This window comes from Mytilus galloprovincialis, chromosome 6, assembly GCF_965363235.1.
Source record: "Mytilus galloprovincialis chromosome 6, xbMytGall1.hap1.1, whole genome shotgun sequence".
Classification (NCBI taxonomy): domain Eukaryota; kingdom Metazoa; phylum Mollusca; class Bivalvia; order Mytilida; family Mytilidae; genus Mytilus; species Mytilus galloprovincialis.
The window spans coordinates 78202286-78221696 of record NC_134843.1 but is presented as its reverse complement, the minus strand read 5'-3'; the positions used below and the strand labels follow the sequence as shown (position 1 = coordinate 78221696).

The window sequence follows — 19411 nt, the reverse complement described above, 5'->3', positions numbered from 1 at the left end:
GGCGAACTCCCTCTACGCTCCCTCTAGGTCCGCCACTGAATTTACAAATATACCTTAGAAAAGTTTTCTCTTATCGTCATAATTTTCAAATTAAATTCATTAAATTCATATGTAGTTGCTGCCATATGCGCTATATGGGTCCGTTAATTAGACATAAAAAAGATTCGATTTGATTTGATATTTTTTGTAGGGTTCTCTTCACCCCTAAGGTGCCCCTGAATTCAAACACTCCATTGACAGTGATTAAGCGCTGTAAACACTGAGATTTCTTATTGGCCTTTCGTTTTCTCGTTGACATACAAAAACATTACTTGTTTCTCTGTGAATATGTGAGCTCAGATTGAAAAGGTAAGTTAAATAAACGTATACATTATAAACTATTAACCTATTTTGATAATTGACAATATTAGATGTCATTCGGCTCGGCCGAGCTGCTCACTTCAGTTGCTGTTTTCTTTTCTTTTTTTTTTGGTTTTGTGAATGAAACATACAAATAAAAGAAAATGTGTATTTTGGGGTATATGAAAAACAAAAATTTGAAGTGGTCAAAATGTATATAAATTTGTGTAATGCTAAATAAGTTGAATTTCATTGAATATGCCTGAAATTGTCGCACAGAATTAATATAAAGTTTGGACGAACATCATTCATAATAAATTTACAAAATTTAGGGGCATCATTATTTTCATTAACCATGTTAACAATGACATGTTGAGCAATAGTCGAGATTACTCTGACTGCTTTTTTGCCAGAAAAGCTTGGGCCGTTCACATTTCTAGTTGAGCCAGTGCTGTGGTTGAAAAAAATATGATGCTAATTGCATGAATTATTTAGCAAATTAATTTCTAACACATGTACATTAATGTAACTTCCATCTTTGATAGTACAGTAATAGTGTTGAAGAGGACATGTGTACATTAACATGCAACACACTGTATCGATGTAGTGTCATTGTCATTGCTTTGATGCAATAGTTTTTCAAGACGTTATAATTATTTGGACTACTCGCAGCCTGACTGTGATGGTTTTTTCTACCAGAAGTTAACCTTACCCCATAACAATAATTACAATGTAGAAAAACATACTAACACACACTCACCTGATTTGCTCATCATCAACATTTAAAAAATGCTAAATTCATATAAAAACAAGTTAGAAAACCAGGACGGATTTATTAAACAGAATTTTTTTGAAAGCAGAGACAACTGTGCAATTATAATCAGCATGAATTTATCAGGTGACATTACCTATACTTAAAATCTGTAGTAAGAATTAGGCATACAATTTTGTACATGTAGGAATGTACAGATACTTTGATTCTTCATGTTCTAATATATTATGGTAATACATGTATTAAAGTAAGAGATGAGCTTCAAACATGTGATACAGTACCAGGTCTTGTAAAAAAGGTTTAAGCCTAAAACATGTAGAATTAGTCCATTTGTTTTTGGGGAAAGACGGCTTCAAGCCGTCAATTCCCTAATGGGGTTGGCCAGAGTATCATTCCCTCACGTCAATCATTTTGTTTTGAGAGTTTGGAAACCCCCTCAAAATGTCATACTGAAATTGATGACAAGGAGAACAGATTGACTTTAAATACATTTTTTACACATTTCCCTTCTGTTTCTCGTGAAATGATCGTATATTGAGCTTTCCCTTACACTATATACGTTTCTTTTACAGTCCGGAAAAATCAGTATTACGAAATATTCTAAATATATCTAACCTAGTGACGTCATTGTTGGAATGCCACACAGGGATATCCTTTATTCATTATAAAAATCATTCACAGTATTTGTATACTAATTTAAAATCCGTATTTGTTAAATGTAAACCTAATGATGTTTGCTGTAGTGTAGATCATTCACACACCAACATGCAATGCTTTAATCTGAGGCTATAATCAGATAATTTGTAGGTCAACTTTCGCGGTAAACAATGTCAATGGGGATACATGAGATTGGGGAGAGAAACGACAGTTTTCATTGTTTCTGTAAAGTTCTGTTTTTAGAATCTTCCTCCAATTCAGGAGCACCTCCGTTGAGTAATTATACACTAAAATCAAAGTAAATGTTTCTGAACACTTAAAATGTGACATTTAGTATATGATAAGAAGTCTTCTATATAAAAAAAAATTTGTGTACCTACTACCAACATAATTATTGAAATGGTAAAAAAAAAATAAAAAAAATTATAAATGTTGCTTTTTGTAGTTTATACCTATTGGGATTGGGGAGAGTAACTGCAGTTTTCATTCTTTCAGTAAAGTTATGTTTTTAGAATCTTTCTCCAATTAAGGAGCACCTCAATTGATGAGTAATTACCCACTAAAATGAAAGTTAATGTATCTGAACACTAAAAATGTCACATTAAGTATATATATGATAAGTAGTCATCAATTAAAAAATAATTTTGCGTACCAACATAATTATTGTAGTGGTCATTATTTTTTTCATTTTTTTTTTTTAAATATTGCTTTTTGTAGTTTAAAGCTATTTATTCATTAATTTTACAGATATAACAAAATGTGGGATCTGGAAACAAACTTCACACAGCTTATATCAATCATATTTGATTTTATAAGTACATGTATCCCTGTGATGAGAGTTGTAACTGGGAACTTTATCAATGGAAAATTAAAACTGAATAGATTTTTCAGTCCTCACTTTCTTGAGAATACTGTCACAAAAAATTGAGAATGGTCTTAGCCTGCCATTCAGTTGTACATAATTAAAATTCTAAAATATATTGTAGTAGTTGTTAAATTAAATTGAATTTTAGATAATTAACTCCCAACTTTAATCAAATGTTTTGATTTTGAAGGTGCAGATCTCATTGGTCCAAATTGTCTCTATGATGAATTCTTGACTAAGGAAATGAAATAACAATAAACAACAATTAGTTTCATTATTGTTAGCCTTTCTATATGTTCTAGCTGTTCTTTTGCTCATTCTTTGTATGTAGACTATCAAAAGATACCCCCTGTAAATTGAAACAATGGCCGTCTTTTCCCTCAGAGCTCTTCAGCTCTTTGATTATTGCTATGCAATTGAGATTCTGGTGCTACATCATTCATCATTGATATATCAGTACATGTATATGATGTACATGTATGATGTCTGTATCATCTTTACAAGAACCATGTACACATTATTAAACTTAGTTTTCTTTTCCAGAATACAACAACAACCATGCGTTTGTATATCGTTGGACTTCTAGTGTTGTGGTGTTGTTTGGATGTATCAGAAGGATGTAATGAAGCGTTGTGTGTCAGTATTGTTAGTAAATGTATGTTAATCAAGTCATGTGATTGTGACATGACAGACATTAGAAACTGCTCCTGTTGTAAGGACTGTAACATGTGCTTGTCAACGTTGTACACAGAATGCTGCTCATGTGTTGGTAAGTTTAGCTTTTATAAACATTGTACAGATATAATGTGGCTCATATGTGATAAGTTCAGCTTTTATAAACATTAATGTAGTACAAACATGACAGAATGAGATATTGCTCCAGCCTCCTCTGACATGTGTTAATGAATTCAGCTATATCATGTTTTTAAACATTGTACATGTATAATGATGTTCATATGTGTATGTTAGTAAATTCTACTTTTATAATACATATAACTGCACACAGAATGGTATTCATTTGTTGATAACTTCTAGCTCTACTTTTATGAACATAGTGAACATAATGCTGAGCTCTCCTGTTTTGGTAACATCAAATTTGTTAATATTGTACACAATGTACATTTTTTGTACATGTGTTGATTGTTTGTTAAATTGAGGATACAAATTAAAAGCATTTGAAGTAAAAGGTTTTGAAAAACATCTACAAATGTACATTTTTACATCAGAAATGTGACTTTAATACATTTGTACATGTTGAAATTGATTTTCTGGACTTGTCCAACATGGCCATTAAATTAACGAATTGAGAAGGAATAGACAAAACTACTGATGCAATGTACAGGATGTACACATGCAAGCAGTGTGTTGTGAACAAGCATTACAAGTTGAAATTTAAAAGAAAAAGTAAAATAAAAAAAATACGTCAAATCATTACATGTATTTCAAATTTATTTGTCCTGTCTTTTTTTTTAACCATATGCATGTTAACCAGATTTAAAAAAAAGATCGTTTATTGATTTGGTTGATGTATACATGTACAGCAGGCAACTGAACATAGCTTTGACTTATCTTTTCAAATTTAGATATATGTTAACGTTGTTTCATGTGACTAAATGAAGGTCAAGTTCATTTGTACATCTTACCATTATTTTGCTAACCTCCAAAATTTGATAAAATAAACACCGTCTTTTATTTCACTTCTTGTCACATTATCATGTACATGTATACATGCTACCTTTACACTGACATAAAGGTATAAAGTTTTGTACATGTACATGTAAGGAAATTAAAAGATAATTTAGGGAACAAAAACAGTGTACTATAGAAAAAAACATAGAAACATCTGAACTAACATTTTGTCCACCTTTGAAGCTTTTACAGCAAAGAGAATAAATGCATTATGTAATGTTGAAGTTTTTTGTTTAAAAATTATGAAAATAACTTGCATCACAACCTGAATGATTTCTGATAACTTGTACAAAATGTACAAAAACAATGTCATTATACATGTACATGTAGGTGAGAAAAAAAAACCCAATTAATACACATGTACATGTATCTACCATCTAAAATATTTCTGACTTCAGGAATGTGTCCAGCACCTGACCCAGAAGAGGGTCTACACCTTACTAGTACTATAGAAGAATTGAAAGCTCCCATACCAGAGCTGTTTGATGTATTGACGGAGGAGAAAGACGAGGAAATGAGATGGACCACATATACATATCCTGCACATTATGATGCACTTTACTTTAAACCTGGTCATGGAATGTTAGATGTCAATTTTGGTAAGATCTCATTCTGATTTACAGATAATGTTGTAATTGTAAGGGGGAGGGTAGAAAAGGGTACCAGTACCATCCTGAATTCCAGAGAAAGTACAAAAATGTCCTGTGAAAATAATGCGTCTTTTCCTGCGTTACTATATAATCAATTCCTAAATTCCTGATGATTTGAATGGTATTCCCAAACCTGTGAATGAAACGATCAATCCAGAATTCCCCTAAAAAATCCTTCAGCCCCTGTTCGTAACAATTGTAAAAGAAAAGTCGGGATACATGTACATGTACTTTACTTTCATCAAGTTTGTAAATAGAATGTTATTTCCCAGAAACACATTGGTTAAACTTTTATAAACCTTAGTTTGAATGTTTTCCCATTTGAATTTTTAAATATCTGCTTTTAATAACAATTTTGTAGATGGCTAAATATAAACAATATATAGGGAAGAGCAGCTTGCCACAACAATCAACAAAGTAAAGATAGGGTTAATTTCAAAATCTAAGGCTTCCAAACTATACAAAATACCAAGAAAAACTTTGTCAGATTATATACTTGGAAAGAGTATAATTGAAAAAAAGGTGGACAAAAACCTTATTTAACAAAATCTCAGGATTCCTCCTTAGCTAATGATGTTAAATATATGAGTGAAAGAGGTTTTGGTCTGACCAGGAAGGGTTTTGCAAACATTTGCATTGTCAGTTATGCAGAAATCATGTTCCTCAGTACAAAAAACACCTTCTAACCATGCTTTATTTGAATATTTTTTTTTTACAATAAAGGTACAAGACAATCAGTACTAGCTGTGCTGGTTTGCCTATGCATGTGTAATATCTCAAATATTAACCACACCTTATTTAATCATGTTAATAGCACTAATTGTCAGTATTTAACAAATCACATATTGTACTTTGGTACATTATTATCTTTTGTAATATACCCTGGTACACTTTGATCAAATTTTGTGATAAGAGAGGTCTTTTATATAGTCACTTTTGAATTTACTGCTTTAACAACTTTTGTGGAACCTAAAGCCAGGTGGAGGTCAAAAAGGTTAAATAAGATCAGATAAATTTACACAGGTGTCAGTGATATGTCACTCAGGTAAGAGACATAATTCACTACTTCAAAGCAATTAGACTTTGTAGTATTGTACTCTGTTATGAATGAAATAGTTGTATTTTTTATTGAGGTTACAATAGGGGAACTTTATTGTCAAATTTTTATTGTCCTCAGTGTACATGGTGTAATAGACATGATATAAGAATTTAAAAAAAAAATACTGGTACAATTATATGTACTATGTAAAGAAAGGTTTGGGAATGTTGATTACATTTTGTACATAAAAGTACAAAATATCAATTAAAATGTAATTTTTAATCTACAGAGCTTTCAGTAAAGAAAAAGGGGGGGGGGTCAATTACAAGTACAAATTCATATGCGATTTATACATTTATTATATAAATGATATTTTCTTAAATAAACAGAATGATATAAATTGGACAAATTATAAACGATTTTGACAAGTAAGCATAGATGCAATAGTTTATAAAAAGGACAAATTTCTTAATTCTGTTTGATGTAAATTCATATATAAAATCATATAAACAATGATAAATGCAATATAAATCATTTTTTTTAAAGCCAGCTGTCTAACATGTCTAATAGATTTTTTTGTCGGTCAAATCAATAAACAAAATCAGTCGATGTGTTGCTGTCTTTCCTACTTTCACTCTTCCAGCTGAAATTTAGAGCACACCTTCTTCAACCAAGGTAAAATGAAAGGTTTCATAAATACTGATTCACAAAGGGTGAATTATTGACTTGCAAGCCAATAATTCATTGGTGATGATTATGTTTACAAAAGTTAACGTAACTGTCTGCAACATGCATGACATGTATTAAAGTAAAAAATTATTTTAAGTATTTCCACTTTTATGAAAGCTTGAAACCTGAAATTCATCTTCATATTTTTTTTCTTTTAAAATCATACCAAAATGTCCTTTTAAAATGAGAACAGAAAAATGACAAAATACTTAGGAGAATATTAAGCTGAAAATAAATGTTTATATATTGGATCTGTCACTTTTTATGAAGGTATAATGTATATTTTATACAAAAAGATATAAAAACCATAAATGTTAGATTTGCGGTTTAATGGGGAACCAGGAAAAGCATTGAACATGTTGAAAAATGATGTACAAGAATATAATTAATTAATAAATATGTTATAAAACTAAAAATAATAATGGGAATGTCAAATGTTCATTTAAAATAACAATAAAAAGTTACATGTTCATTGGTTAATGTGGATTACATTTAAACTAACAATAAAAGGGACATGTTCATCATGTTCATTGGTTAATTTGACATATTTCTTGTTCCGACATTTGTTAAAGTGCAATTAATGAGAAAATAAAACTTATGTGTAGGAATATTATACAAATTTCTAACTATATTCCTAAATTACTGAAAAGGAAAAATACAATTATAGGTTATCATGATAACAGGTGTCAAATGTAAAGTAATTCTTTCAAGTTTTTTTTATGTTTTTGCAAGAAACAATTCTGATAAAGATAAAGTAGACTTGTTCTACATTATTACAAAATATGTTATTAGGACTAAAAAAAATACAGTAAACATCCTGCAACACACCAGGTACATAATATTGTACCATCCCTAAAATCTGCTCTTGTTATCAGTATTTTTTAACTTATTATGATTCCTCAGTACAATATTGACTTGGTTAGGACTAAAATGATTATCCTAAAATATCATGTTTGTTCTAGCTGTTTGCAGTACTTCTGTTAATAAAAAGATGGAGATGTTGTATCACTGCTCAAATGACAAAGATAGAAGCAATAGACAACTTTCAAGTACGATGCATTTCCATCAAAAACCTTGGTTTTAGTGAACATCATTCGTGTGTCACTACAGTTCCCATGTTGAGCGACTAGTTGGAAAAATATGATACTATATTACAGGAATTATTCAGCAAATTGTATTCTCGTAATTGACCATCAGCACTGCTGTCATCAGGGAATTGTGATTATGTACCTACAGAACAAACATTTTTTCTAGTTTATCCCGCACAATGACGATCACTAAGACACTTGATGAACGTTCATAGTACAGGGATACAGGCAATCCCCACTATCTGGTGAATGACGTCATAAAGGCTTGCATAAATGACAATTTTTTCTTGTGATGGACAAAATTTAAAGTGGGCTTTTATATGGCACTGATGTTGAGAAATACAAGGGAATGTTGAATTTTATTATTGACCTTGGCTCTGTCCATTTCTTGTCTTTGTACATTTGTATCTTGAATTGTTTTGTGACTTATTCAAAACAAGATAATTTGCTGGTCATATTTGTTTGCATTATTATTTTGCTTTTTAGCACCATAATGTTATATATATATATTTGATGCTATATTTGTGTTTTTCTTGAATGTGATGCTATCTGAAATAATTTTCAAATAGGATATATTTGTTATGGGTGTGATACTATCACTTATAGAAACAATATGGTATTTCAAAATTCTCTGTATGCCTGCAGGATGTGACAAAGTATATTATTTTTTGAGGGGAGAACACTGCTGATACTTTTCAAACAATCACCTCAAATTCTGCCAAAAATTTAATGCCTTGTCATTGCAATGTTCATTTTGCAGATTGACTCCTCACAACAATATTTTAAGATTTCATAAAAACAAGCTTTTTATGCCACATTTATGGGCATAAGTATTTTGGTCTGTGGGTCCATTGCAGGGGCGGATCCAGTCATTTAAAAAAGGGGGTGGTTCCCAACCCAGAGTAAAGGGGGTTCCAGCTATATGCTCCCATTCAAATGCATTGATCTGCCAAAAAAAAGGGGGTTCCAACCCCCGGAACCCCCTGGATCCGCCAATGCATTCGTTCATTGATTCGGTCCTTCTGTCTGTCTGTCCCGCTTCAGGTTAAAGTTTTTGGTCAAGGTAGTTTTTGATGAAGTTGAAGTCCAATCAACTTGAAACTTAGTTCATATGTTCCTTATGATATTATCTTTCTAATTGTAATGCCAAATTAGAGATTTTACCCCATTTTCACAGTCCACTGAAAATAGAAAATGATAGTGCAGATGGGGCAAACGTGCACTATGGACACATTCTTGTTCAAATACTGTTATAATTTGATAGTTTATAAACAAAGGCTCTAAAAAAGCAGAAAAAATAAGGATCTGATCCGATCTGTGTGCTTGTTTTTTTTTTAGAAACAAGTCATTGAAAATTTGACAGGAAATGATTTTCTCTATATTTTTCTTCCAAAAACAACGAAAAAATAACATTAATTGCATAAGATTTTAAATTATGGCTTTCTAAATTATATGTAATAAAATTATGAAAGAAAAGTAGGGAAAAATGGGCAAAATGTTTTAATGGCAGTACATGGAAAAAACCAGAGGATTCTGAATATATATGGCAAAAATTCAAAAACAAGAGGAACAAACATTGAAAATGGCTGTAAAGCAGGAACGTTGTACTCATTCTCTTATTTAGATAATTAGGTCGTGGTTAATGCTACAATAAGCAAAAAACTAGTTTATACCTTATAATAAACTTTGATTGTTAGTAGTCCGTAGGGGATTTTAGAGAACTATTAATCATATCCAATGTCAAGAGTGTTTTCCACACTTTTTTCATCATGCTTGAAGATATTGATTGACAATTGGCATATTAGTTTCAGATCTAGATCAAGTTCAAATTTTTGTTTTGGTATGATAATTTTCTGCATGTTATTATGGTCCTTGGACTTGAAAAATTCACTCATATAATCAGTAATTCAAACTGTTTTTAGTCATGCTTAATTATGATGACTTGATATTTACTTTTTGTTTACACCATGATAAGTTATAAAACAAGTTAGCATTTTGTTGCAGTATAATGTAATTTTTACCCAGTAAGGGACTATGTATTGCCCTGCAATACTCTCAGAATGCTTGTTTTGTTGGATATACATGTAACACATTTTAGTGTTTATTTTTAGCTCACCTGGCCTAAAAGGCCAAGTGAGCTTTTCTCATCACTTGGCGTCCGTCGTCGTCCATCGTCGTCGTTAACTTTTACAAAAATCTTCTCCTCTGAAACTACTGGGCCAAATTAAACCAAACTTGGCCACAATCATCATTGGGGTATCTAGTTAAAAAATGTGTCCGGTGACCCGGCCAACCATCCAAGAAGGCCGCCATGGCTAAAAATAGAACATAGGGGTAAAATGCAGTTTTTGGCTTATAACTCAAAAACCAAAGCATTTAGAGCAAATCTGACAGGGGTAGAATTGTTAAACAGGTCAAGATCTATCTGCCCTGAAATTTTCAGATGAATCGGATAACCCGTTGTTGGGTTGCTGGCCCTGAATTAGTAATTTTAAGGAAATTTTGCTGTTTTTGGTTATTATCTTGAATATTATTATAGATAGAGATAAACAGTAAACAGCAATAATGTTCAGCAAAGTAAGATTTACAAATAAGTCAACATGACTGAAATGGTCAGTTGACCCCTTTAGGAGTTATTGCCCTTTATAGTCAATTTTTAACCATTTTTCGTAAATCTTAGTAATATTTTACAAAAATCTTCTCCTCTGAAACTACTGGGCCAAATTAATCCAAACTTGGCCACAATCATCTTTTGGGTTAGTAGTTTGAAAAATGTGTCCGGTGACCCGGCCATCAAACCAAGATGGCCGCCATGGCTAAAAATAGAACATGGGGTAAAATGCAGTTTTTGGCTTATAACTCAAAACCCAAAGCATTTAGAGCAAATCTGACATGGGGATAAAATTGTTTATCAGTTCAAGATCTATCTGCCCTGAAATTTTCAGATGAATCGGACAACCCGTTGTTGGGTTGCTGGCCCTAAATTAGTAATTTTAAGGAAATTTTGCTCTTTTTGGTTATTATCTTGAATATTATTATAGATAGAGATAAACTATAAACAGCAATAATGTTCAGCAAAGTAAGATTTACAAATAAGTCAACATGACTGAAATGGTCAGTTGACCCCTTTAGGAGTTATTGCCCTTTATAGTCAATTTTTAACCATTTTTCGTAAATCTTAGTAATCTTTTACAAAAATCTTCTCCTCTGAAACTACTTGGCCAAATTAATCCAAACTTGGCCACAATCATCTTTTGGGTTAGTAGTTTGAAAAATGTGTCCGGTGACCCGTCCATCCAACCAAGATGGCCGCCATGGCTAAAAATAGAACATGGGGTAAAATGCAGTTTTTGGCTTATAACTCAAAACCCAAAGCATTTAGAGCAAATCTGACATGGGGGTAAAATTGTTTATCAGTTCAAGATCTATCTGCCCTGAAATTTTCAGATGAATCGGACAACCCGTTGTTGGGTTGCTGGCCCTGAATTAGTAATTTTAAGGAAATTTTGCTCTTTTTGGTTATTATCTTGAATATTATTATAGATAGAGATAAACTATAAACAGCAATAATGTTCAGCAAAGTAAGATTTACAAATAAGTCAACATGACTGAAATGGTCAGTTGACCCCTTTAGGAGTTATTGCCCTTTATAGTCAATTTTTAACCATTTTTCGTAAATCTTAGTAATCTTTTACAAAAATCTTCTCCTCTGAAACTACTTGGCCAAATTAATCCAAACTTGGCCACAATCATCTTTTGGGTTAGTAGTTTGAAAAATGTGTCCGGTGACCCGTCCATCCAACCAAGATGGCCGCCATGGCTAAAAATAGAACATGGGGTAAAATGCAGTTTTTGGCTTATAACTCAAAAACCAAAGCATTTAGAGCAAATCTGACATGGTGTAAAATTGTTTATCAGGTCTGCTCTGAAATTCTTAGATGAATCGGACAACCCGTTGTTGGGTTGCTGACCCTGAATTGTTAGTTTTAAGGAAATTTTGCTGTTTTTGGTCATTATCTTGAATATTATTATTGATAGAGATAAACTGTAAACAACAATAATGTTCAGCAAAGTAAGATTTACAAATAAGTCAACATGACCGAAATGGTCAATTGACCCCCTTAGGAGTTATTGTTCTTTATAGTCAATTTTTAACAATTTTCGTAAAATTTGTAATTTTTTACTAACATTTTCCACTGAAACTAATGGGCCAAGTTCATTATAGATAGAGATAATTTTAAGCAGCAAGAATGTTCAGTAAAGTAAGATGTACAAACACATCACCATCACCAAAACACAATTTTGTCATGAATCCATCTGCTTCCTTTAATATTCACATAGACCAAGGTGAGCGACACAGGCTCTTTAGAGCCTCTAGTTTTTATGTCCATGATGTAGACACGTATCAATTATAAACATTCATAGTTGTCATGTTATTGCATAGTCTATAAAAAAAATGATATTTTTTGTTTTGCCTCAATGAAGTTGTGAAGTTTGATTTTGGAATTCTGTTTCTGTTGGCTTTGGCTGTGTCTAAAAATTGTTGAAGTTTGGAAAAAGTTAGAAAAAGAGAAAAGTTACAGTGGTTAATTTGAAATGGGAAGTAGCTTGAAAATAAACTTACAATACAAAATTATAATACATTTGTATATATAGTATGCCATCTTTTTTCAAATAGCTTAATCCACCTTTGGTGCAGGACATTTTGTATTTTTATATGACCGCAAAAATTGAAAATTTTTTGGTCGTATATTGGTACATGTATCATGTTGGCGTTGTGGCCTGCGTCGTCGTACGAAGACTTTTGGTTTTCGCACTATAACTTAGTAAATAAAAATGTATGAAATTTAAACACAAGGTTTATGACCATAAAAGGAAGGTTGGGATTGATTTTGGAAGTTTTGGTCCCAACAGTTTAGGAATTAGGGGCCAAAAAGGGCCCAAATAAGCATTTTCTAGGTTTTCGCACTATAACTTTAGTTAAAGTAAATTATAGAAATCAAGGATGTTTTGATATATATAATATAAAGTGATTGATTAAATACATATTGTAAATTGACAGTGCAAAAAAAAACAGAAAAATTTAAGAATTGTATGGATATATACATATAGATGAGAAGGTGATATTTTTATATCGAGAACATAGTCAACAGATACTGAAGCATTTACTGTTATTATTGTCCTTTAATATATACATTGTACATATTTTTTTTTTCAAAATTAGAGATCTTTTCTTTCTATACTATAAAATTGAATTTTGTTTGTTTCACAAATACAGTATACATGTATAATTGTCTTTTCCAGTGATTGATTATATGAGATGATAGAACCAATTAAATCTGGCATATGAACATAAAGTATAATGAAAATAAAAGGCCAATTAGAAATGAGAACCATTTGAAGAACAATGATATTTTATTGGATTAATTGTCAAAATAATTTTTCCTGGTTTTAGTGTAACCAAAGAAATCAGGTTTCAATTTCCATGTTCACATCTTATTCATTTACATTAAAAGATAAAAATAAATTGCAAAACTGCTATTATTATTTCTTATTAAACTTTGATATTTTACCATGTTTAGAATGTAATCATTAGTACATTAAGCTATCTCTTTAGGAATACTTTAAATATGCTTTAAAACTTTCCAATATAAGTAAAAAAGATGAATTAACAGTGCAAAAATGTATGCAAGACCAAAACATGTCTAATTACCACCCACATACATTAAGTATTACTCAAACTGATCATTGTTATCAATCACTTTACAAGGTAATCATTGATCTAAATAAATTAGTTTGTGCAAATGTTCCTGTCTGGGACACACATTTATTGTTGAAAATTCTTAACATTTTTGGGTTTCCATCCCCTAACAGACCCCCTGAGGTAGACTACTGCACCTGGGTTATAGAAATTAGTAAATTTCAAAGTTACCAGGTGCTCACCTATAAATACCTTTAATTTGTTTCTGTAATAAACATCAGTCAAAATGTTGATTGCTAAACAAGGTGGGGTACTAAGGGGTGAAATTGTTTTTTAACCTGTTTGTTATTTTACTGATTTGCGTAGGGATAAAAAAAAAATGGTTTGTTTGAAATGATTGACATAGATATGTCTACTTAACCACAGATTTTTGTGGTAATGTATTGTACAGGTATGTTTTTTCATAATTGTGAGTTGATAAGTTTTATCTGGACCAATCCTTTTGATGTCTGGACACATCTTAATGATGACAAATCAAAACAAATTATAAGGTAGACACAATATATTAACAGGAAGAAAAGTCTGGCTAAATCTGTTACAGAATAATATGTCATTAACATGATTTATTTATCAATGTTTATGTATTTATTTAATTATTTATAAACATGTAAAAGATGAGACAACATATATATAGACTTTTATAATCCAAGTTATAATGATACATGTAACTCAAATCCTATGTAAAATTGTAACAAATATTTAAACCCCAATATCATGAATATTGACCATAATAATGACATAAAAGTTAAGTAGGCCTGACAAGGGAATCCTTGTTTCCTTCATCAACATCTATATATCTTTTAGGTGAGCACCAATGACTGTCAAACCTTCATTGATTTTACTGAAATTCAGATAGCCTCTACATGATTAAATAATACCATTTGAGAATTAAAGTATTTGGCAGTTAACATTACGCTTTTACACTGATGTTCAGACTGTGCGGGGGCTGTATAGCCAGTCAAGGTCGTTAAAAACTCCCATCATAATTAACACTGACAGCACCGATCAAAGGAAAGACTCATATTTATAGGGGAATGTTTCCAATTTTACAAACTTATTTATAGTGGATAAGGACAAATGAGGGACATGTAACTTATATCAAAATAAGGAGATGTGATATGATTACCAATGAGACAGTATTATCAACCAAAGTTCAAATGAGGTAGATGTAAGCCATCATAGGTAACTTTATGGCCTTCAACATTTGACATATTTGAGAAAAATCAATTAGCATATAGACAGTTCAGGTTGTAAAATGATAATTTAGTTCTTCTTTCTTTCATAGAAACATTTGTGTTATAAGGACAAGTGCATCTTTAGAACAGCCTTGTATTTATAATTACATAAATACAGTTTTTATAACGTTTAAGCAAAGTGATCAGTAACTGATCCAGAACTTTTCATAAAGGAGGGGGGTGGGGGCTGACTGACCTAAAGGGGAGGCCTGTTCCAATCATGCGTCAGTGATTCCCTATATAATCAACCAAATTTTTCCCACGAAAGGGGGGCCGGGCCCCCTAGATCTGCCTATGGTGAAGTTCAAAACTTGAGCCTCCATTGCAGTATTCACATATTATGTGGTGTGTGATTGTGATGTATGTGTAAGCTGTGAATTTATTGTTTGTGTAATGAATGTAAACGAGATCCGAAATTTCATTAATGTTATTTTACATTTGTTCTCTATCCTTTTTCTAGGCGCTGCAGAAAAAGACCACAACAGAAAAAGTATTATTCAACAAGGCAAAAAAGACGACAATTGTACTGTAGCTTTCATGTCTGACTGTCTGTCATTAAAACGGTGTAAAATGTCTTGCAAATCTATGGGAGCATCCCGTTACAGATGGTTCCATGAACATGGATGTTGTCAATGCATTGGTTCCGCATGTATTAATTATGGCCTTAACAAACCAAAATGTGGCCTCTGTCCAGATGAGGACGAGGATGATGACGATGAAGGAGATGAGGACGAGCATGATGTGAAAGAGGTTGTTAAGGAAGAAAAGATAATAGAAGAACTTGTTGACAAAGAAGCAGTAATAAAACAATTTGAAAGAAAACATGAAGATAACAACAAGAAAGAAATCATCAAAGATGAAATAGATGAATTTGATATCAAGCGTGTATAAGATGAAACAGACGTTTTTGATATCAAGTGGTATAAAATAGAACAGATGAATTTGATATCAAGGGTGTTTAAGATGAAACATACATGTATGTTTTTGATATCAAACGTATAAGATCTGAAAAATGTTAAACTAGGTTTCAACAGTCAGAATTGTTAGTGTATATTTAATATTAATCCAAATCCACTATTTAATGATACACTGTTTCGTTACATTATTTCATGCATTCTTGACCCAGTTAGTTAATGTTAAAATTAACAAGTTGATATGTGTCAAATATTTTTCATAGATTGAAGCTGCACAAAGTTGGCAACTTATAACAAGAAATGTCTTGAAATATACTTCTTGTAATTTGCCAGAATTCAGACTGAAGCAGTTGCACTTGTAAATTTTAGTACAGCATTGAATTTGAAATGAAAGGCAGCCAAAAAGGTTGTTAGGTATGTTAAATTTTGCAGTGATTCAGAAATTGTTTAACAAAACTTAACTTCATTAGAAATGATGTATTTAAAGGGATAATTTCAACATATATAACCTAATAGTACAAAAAATCTGACAGCTATGACTAATTATTAAATTTGAATTTTTAATATGTTTTTGTGTTGAATAAATGAATGTCTGAAACAAAAAAAAGCAAAAATAATAGAATCAGTTTGAATTTTAACATTTAAAGGAAAAAGGGTTCAAACTTTGAAATCAACTATTCTAAAAAGGTTTGTTTCATAGGCTGTCTGTTCATCTGTGTTAAACCCCCTATTTTTTGGAGGTACACATACAATGTATGTATCAAATCTATGTAATATTATTGGAATTGACAAGTACATTTGTTACATCAATTAAGGCTTGTTTTAGACAAAGCTACTGTATCAGCTCTTACATACAAATTTGTAAGGATGATATGGTCAAGATATTTTAGCATTAAGTATATGGTGAAAAATCATATTTGGGGAGGGTGTCAGAAGAAGGCTCTTCAAGACATGAGGTACTAAGTCAGGTGCAGGTGTCTGCAATTGTCTCTCAGTCTGAATGTGTTAGTCCACATTAGTTTACGATTAAGTTCTAATTATATATAAAACAAACTATTATCATTACCTATTGTGAATCTATTTAAATGGTTGAAATGAAACAAAAGAAAGTTTTGATATATGTATGATTTATCTAATACATGTTCTTTTTCATATATTGTTTGATAAAATGAAAGCAGTAATGGATACTTAATTGTAATTGTTTATGAAAATTCAGCATTGAAATTGTTAAGTATAAAGAACAAATTTTTGATATTGTGTGTATAATGAACATTGATGAAAAGAAGGTGTCATGACAATATATATCTATATCATTCATGTTCCTTTGTGTTGTCTCGTTGTGTTTTGTTCACTTTTTTTTCTTTTTATCTTTAACATGAAATCAAACAAACAAAAGAATCTTCATTACATAATTTGTCTGTCTATCAACATTTTATTTTATATTGGGTTATATAAATGTTTGAAGGTCATCTCAATGGATAATTAGATGGTGCCTTGTCTAAAATATTCTTGAAGTGTTGGTACCTCATAACAAGTCTATGGTGATTGTAAATTGTTTCTTTTGGACTTATTATAACTTATATATGTATACATTTTAGTATATTGATAATGCATTTGACAGCTTATGCCCCTTCCCCTTTTAGGTACTGAAAAAGCAGAACTTTTCGTAGAAGATTTAATTTTGTTAATTTCGTTGAAAGAATATATCCACGAAATTAAAACACCAACGAAAATTTAACCTACATATAATATTACTTCTATTTACTTGAAACCACAATGTAAAATCCCCATGAAATATTATATATAGACAAAACCACAAAATTTTAAGCCCACAAAAATTAAAGGTTTACAGACCCAAGTAATTTGAATACAAATTTGTTTTGTCAAAAAACATGAAAAGAGTAAATGATAAATACATGCAGCTGTTATCAGTTTAAAGGAAATGTTTAAAACACATAAAATTGATTTATTGTTTTGTTTTCTTTCATGTTTTTTTTTTTAATTTGAAAGTTTTATGCAAGTTATTTCTAATTCATTCTTCAGTTATTTATTTTTACTTAAATTACAACCTATTTGTTCTGTTAAAGATTTGTTATGTTATCTTAAATGAGTTTTTTTTTTATAGGTTTCCATGAAAAATTGTTTGTTAATATCTTTTTAAAAGTTAACTATAATAATTGAAGGATTAGCACAATTGTTAGTTGTATGTTCTATAGATCTGAAGCTGTTTTATTGCACTGCTATGTTTTCATTTCACATCATTCATTTTATTTATTTCTGTTGCAATATAAGTCTTATTTTCAGATTTCAATACATAGGCAATGTATTTTGTTTGTTTTGTTTTTTCATTTGGTTGTGTTACATGTTTATTTGGTCTGATAGTTTTTGTCGAGCCTGCAACTTTTGTTGCAGAAAGCTCGACATAGGGATAGTGATCCGGCGGCGGCGGCGGCGGCGGTGTTAGCTAACTTCTTAAAAACTTTATATTTTAGAAGGTGGAAGACCTGGATGCTTCAAACTTTGTATATAGATGCCTCATGTTACGAAGTTTCCGTCAGTCACATGTCCAATGTCCTTGACCTCATTTTCATGGTTCAGTGACCACTTGAAAAAAAAGTTCAAATTTTTTGTAATGTTGAATTCTCTCTTATTATAAGTAATAGGATAACTATATTTCATATGTGCGTACCTTGCAAGGTCCTCATGTCTGTCAGACAGTTTTCACTTGACCTCGACCTCATTTCATGGATCAGTGAACAAGGTTAAGTTTTGGTGGTCAAGTCCATATCTCAGATACTATAAGCAATAGGGCTAGTATATTCGGTGTATGGAAGGACTGTAAGGTGTACATGTCCAACTGGCAGGTGTCATCTGACCTTGACCTCATTTTCATGGTTCAGTGGTTATAGTTAAATTTTTGTGTTTTGGTCTGTTTTTCTCATACTATATGCAATAGGTCTACTATATTTGTTGTATGGAATGATTGTAAGGGGTACATGTCTAGCGGGAAGATGTCATGTGACCTTGACCTCATTTTCATGGTTCAGTGGTCAATGTTAAGTTTTTGGGTTTTGGTCTTTTTATCTAATACTATAAGCTATAGGTGAACTATATTTGGTGTATGGAAATATTTTATGATCTTTATGTCAGTTGCGCAGGTTTTATTTGACCGTGACCTCATTTTCAAGGTTCATTGTTCTTTGTTTAGTTATCTTGGTTAATGTTAAGTTTATGTGACAGTTGTTATAAAGCTTAACTTTATACTTAGGACTATCAACATAATATCAATGATTAGTATAGAAGGCGAGACATTTCAGCGTGTGCACTCTTGTTAAACTTTATTTAATATTTTATGAGTAACATTACCTCTTTAATGTGTTCTAAATCATTAAAATCTTTTGAAAATATAACAAATTTATCTTTTGAGTGGTGCTTCTAAGTAATTGTATTATCTTCAGGATTGGGAATTAAACCAACGGGGTATTTTGTTATTTTGTCTGAAAAAATCCATCATTTTTTGTTATGTTTTTGTAAGCACATCTTCACACACTGGACCTATATCTTTTTATAAGATGCTCTTTTTCATTGCATTGTATCTCAGACATTGTCCTCCAATAGACATATGTTCCAGGATAAAGAATTATGAATTTCTTGGTCAGTTTTTCGAGTCCCT

At 31.2% G+C, this 19411-nt stretch overlaps 1 protein-coding gene across 1 annotated transcript; it reads left to right on the top strand.

The window, feature by feature from the left end:
* Window positions 1–240: 240 nt before the first annotated feature.
* Window positions 241–16517, top strand: LOC143080411 (twisted gastrulation protein homolog 1-B-like). The gene is made up of 4 exons (XM_076256246.1): window positions 241–348; window positions 3177–3402; window positions 4721–4921; window positions 15285–16517. The coding sequence occupies exons 2-4, from the start codon at window positions 3192–3194 to the stop codon at window positions 15713–15715; spliced, it is 843 nt and encodes a 280-aa protein (XP_076112361.1). The 5' UTR covers window positions 241–348; window positions 3177–3191; the 3' UTR covers window positions 15716–16517.
* The last annotated feature ends 2894 nt before the right edge of the window (window positions 16518–19411 follow it).

Excerpts from the sequence above, each read along its gene's own strand:
- LOC143080411 (XM_076256246.1), top strand. The coding sequence starts at position 3,192 with ATGCGTTTGTATATCGTTGGACTTCTAGTGTTGTGGTGTTGTTTGGAT. Across the intron at positions 3,403-4,720 it reads AGAATGCTGCTCATGTGTTG|GAATGTGTCCAGCACCTGAC; the intron begins GTAAGTTTAGCT and ends TTCTGACTTCAG. Across the intron at positions 4,922-15,284 it reads AATGTTAGATGTCAATTTTG|GCGCTGCAGAAAAAGACCAC; the intron begins GTAAGATCTCAT and ends TCCTTTTTCTAG.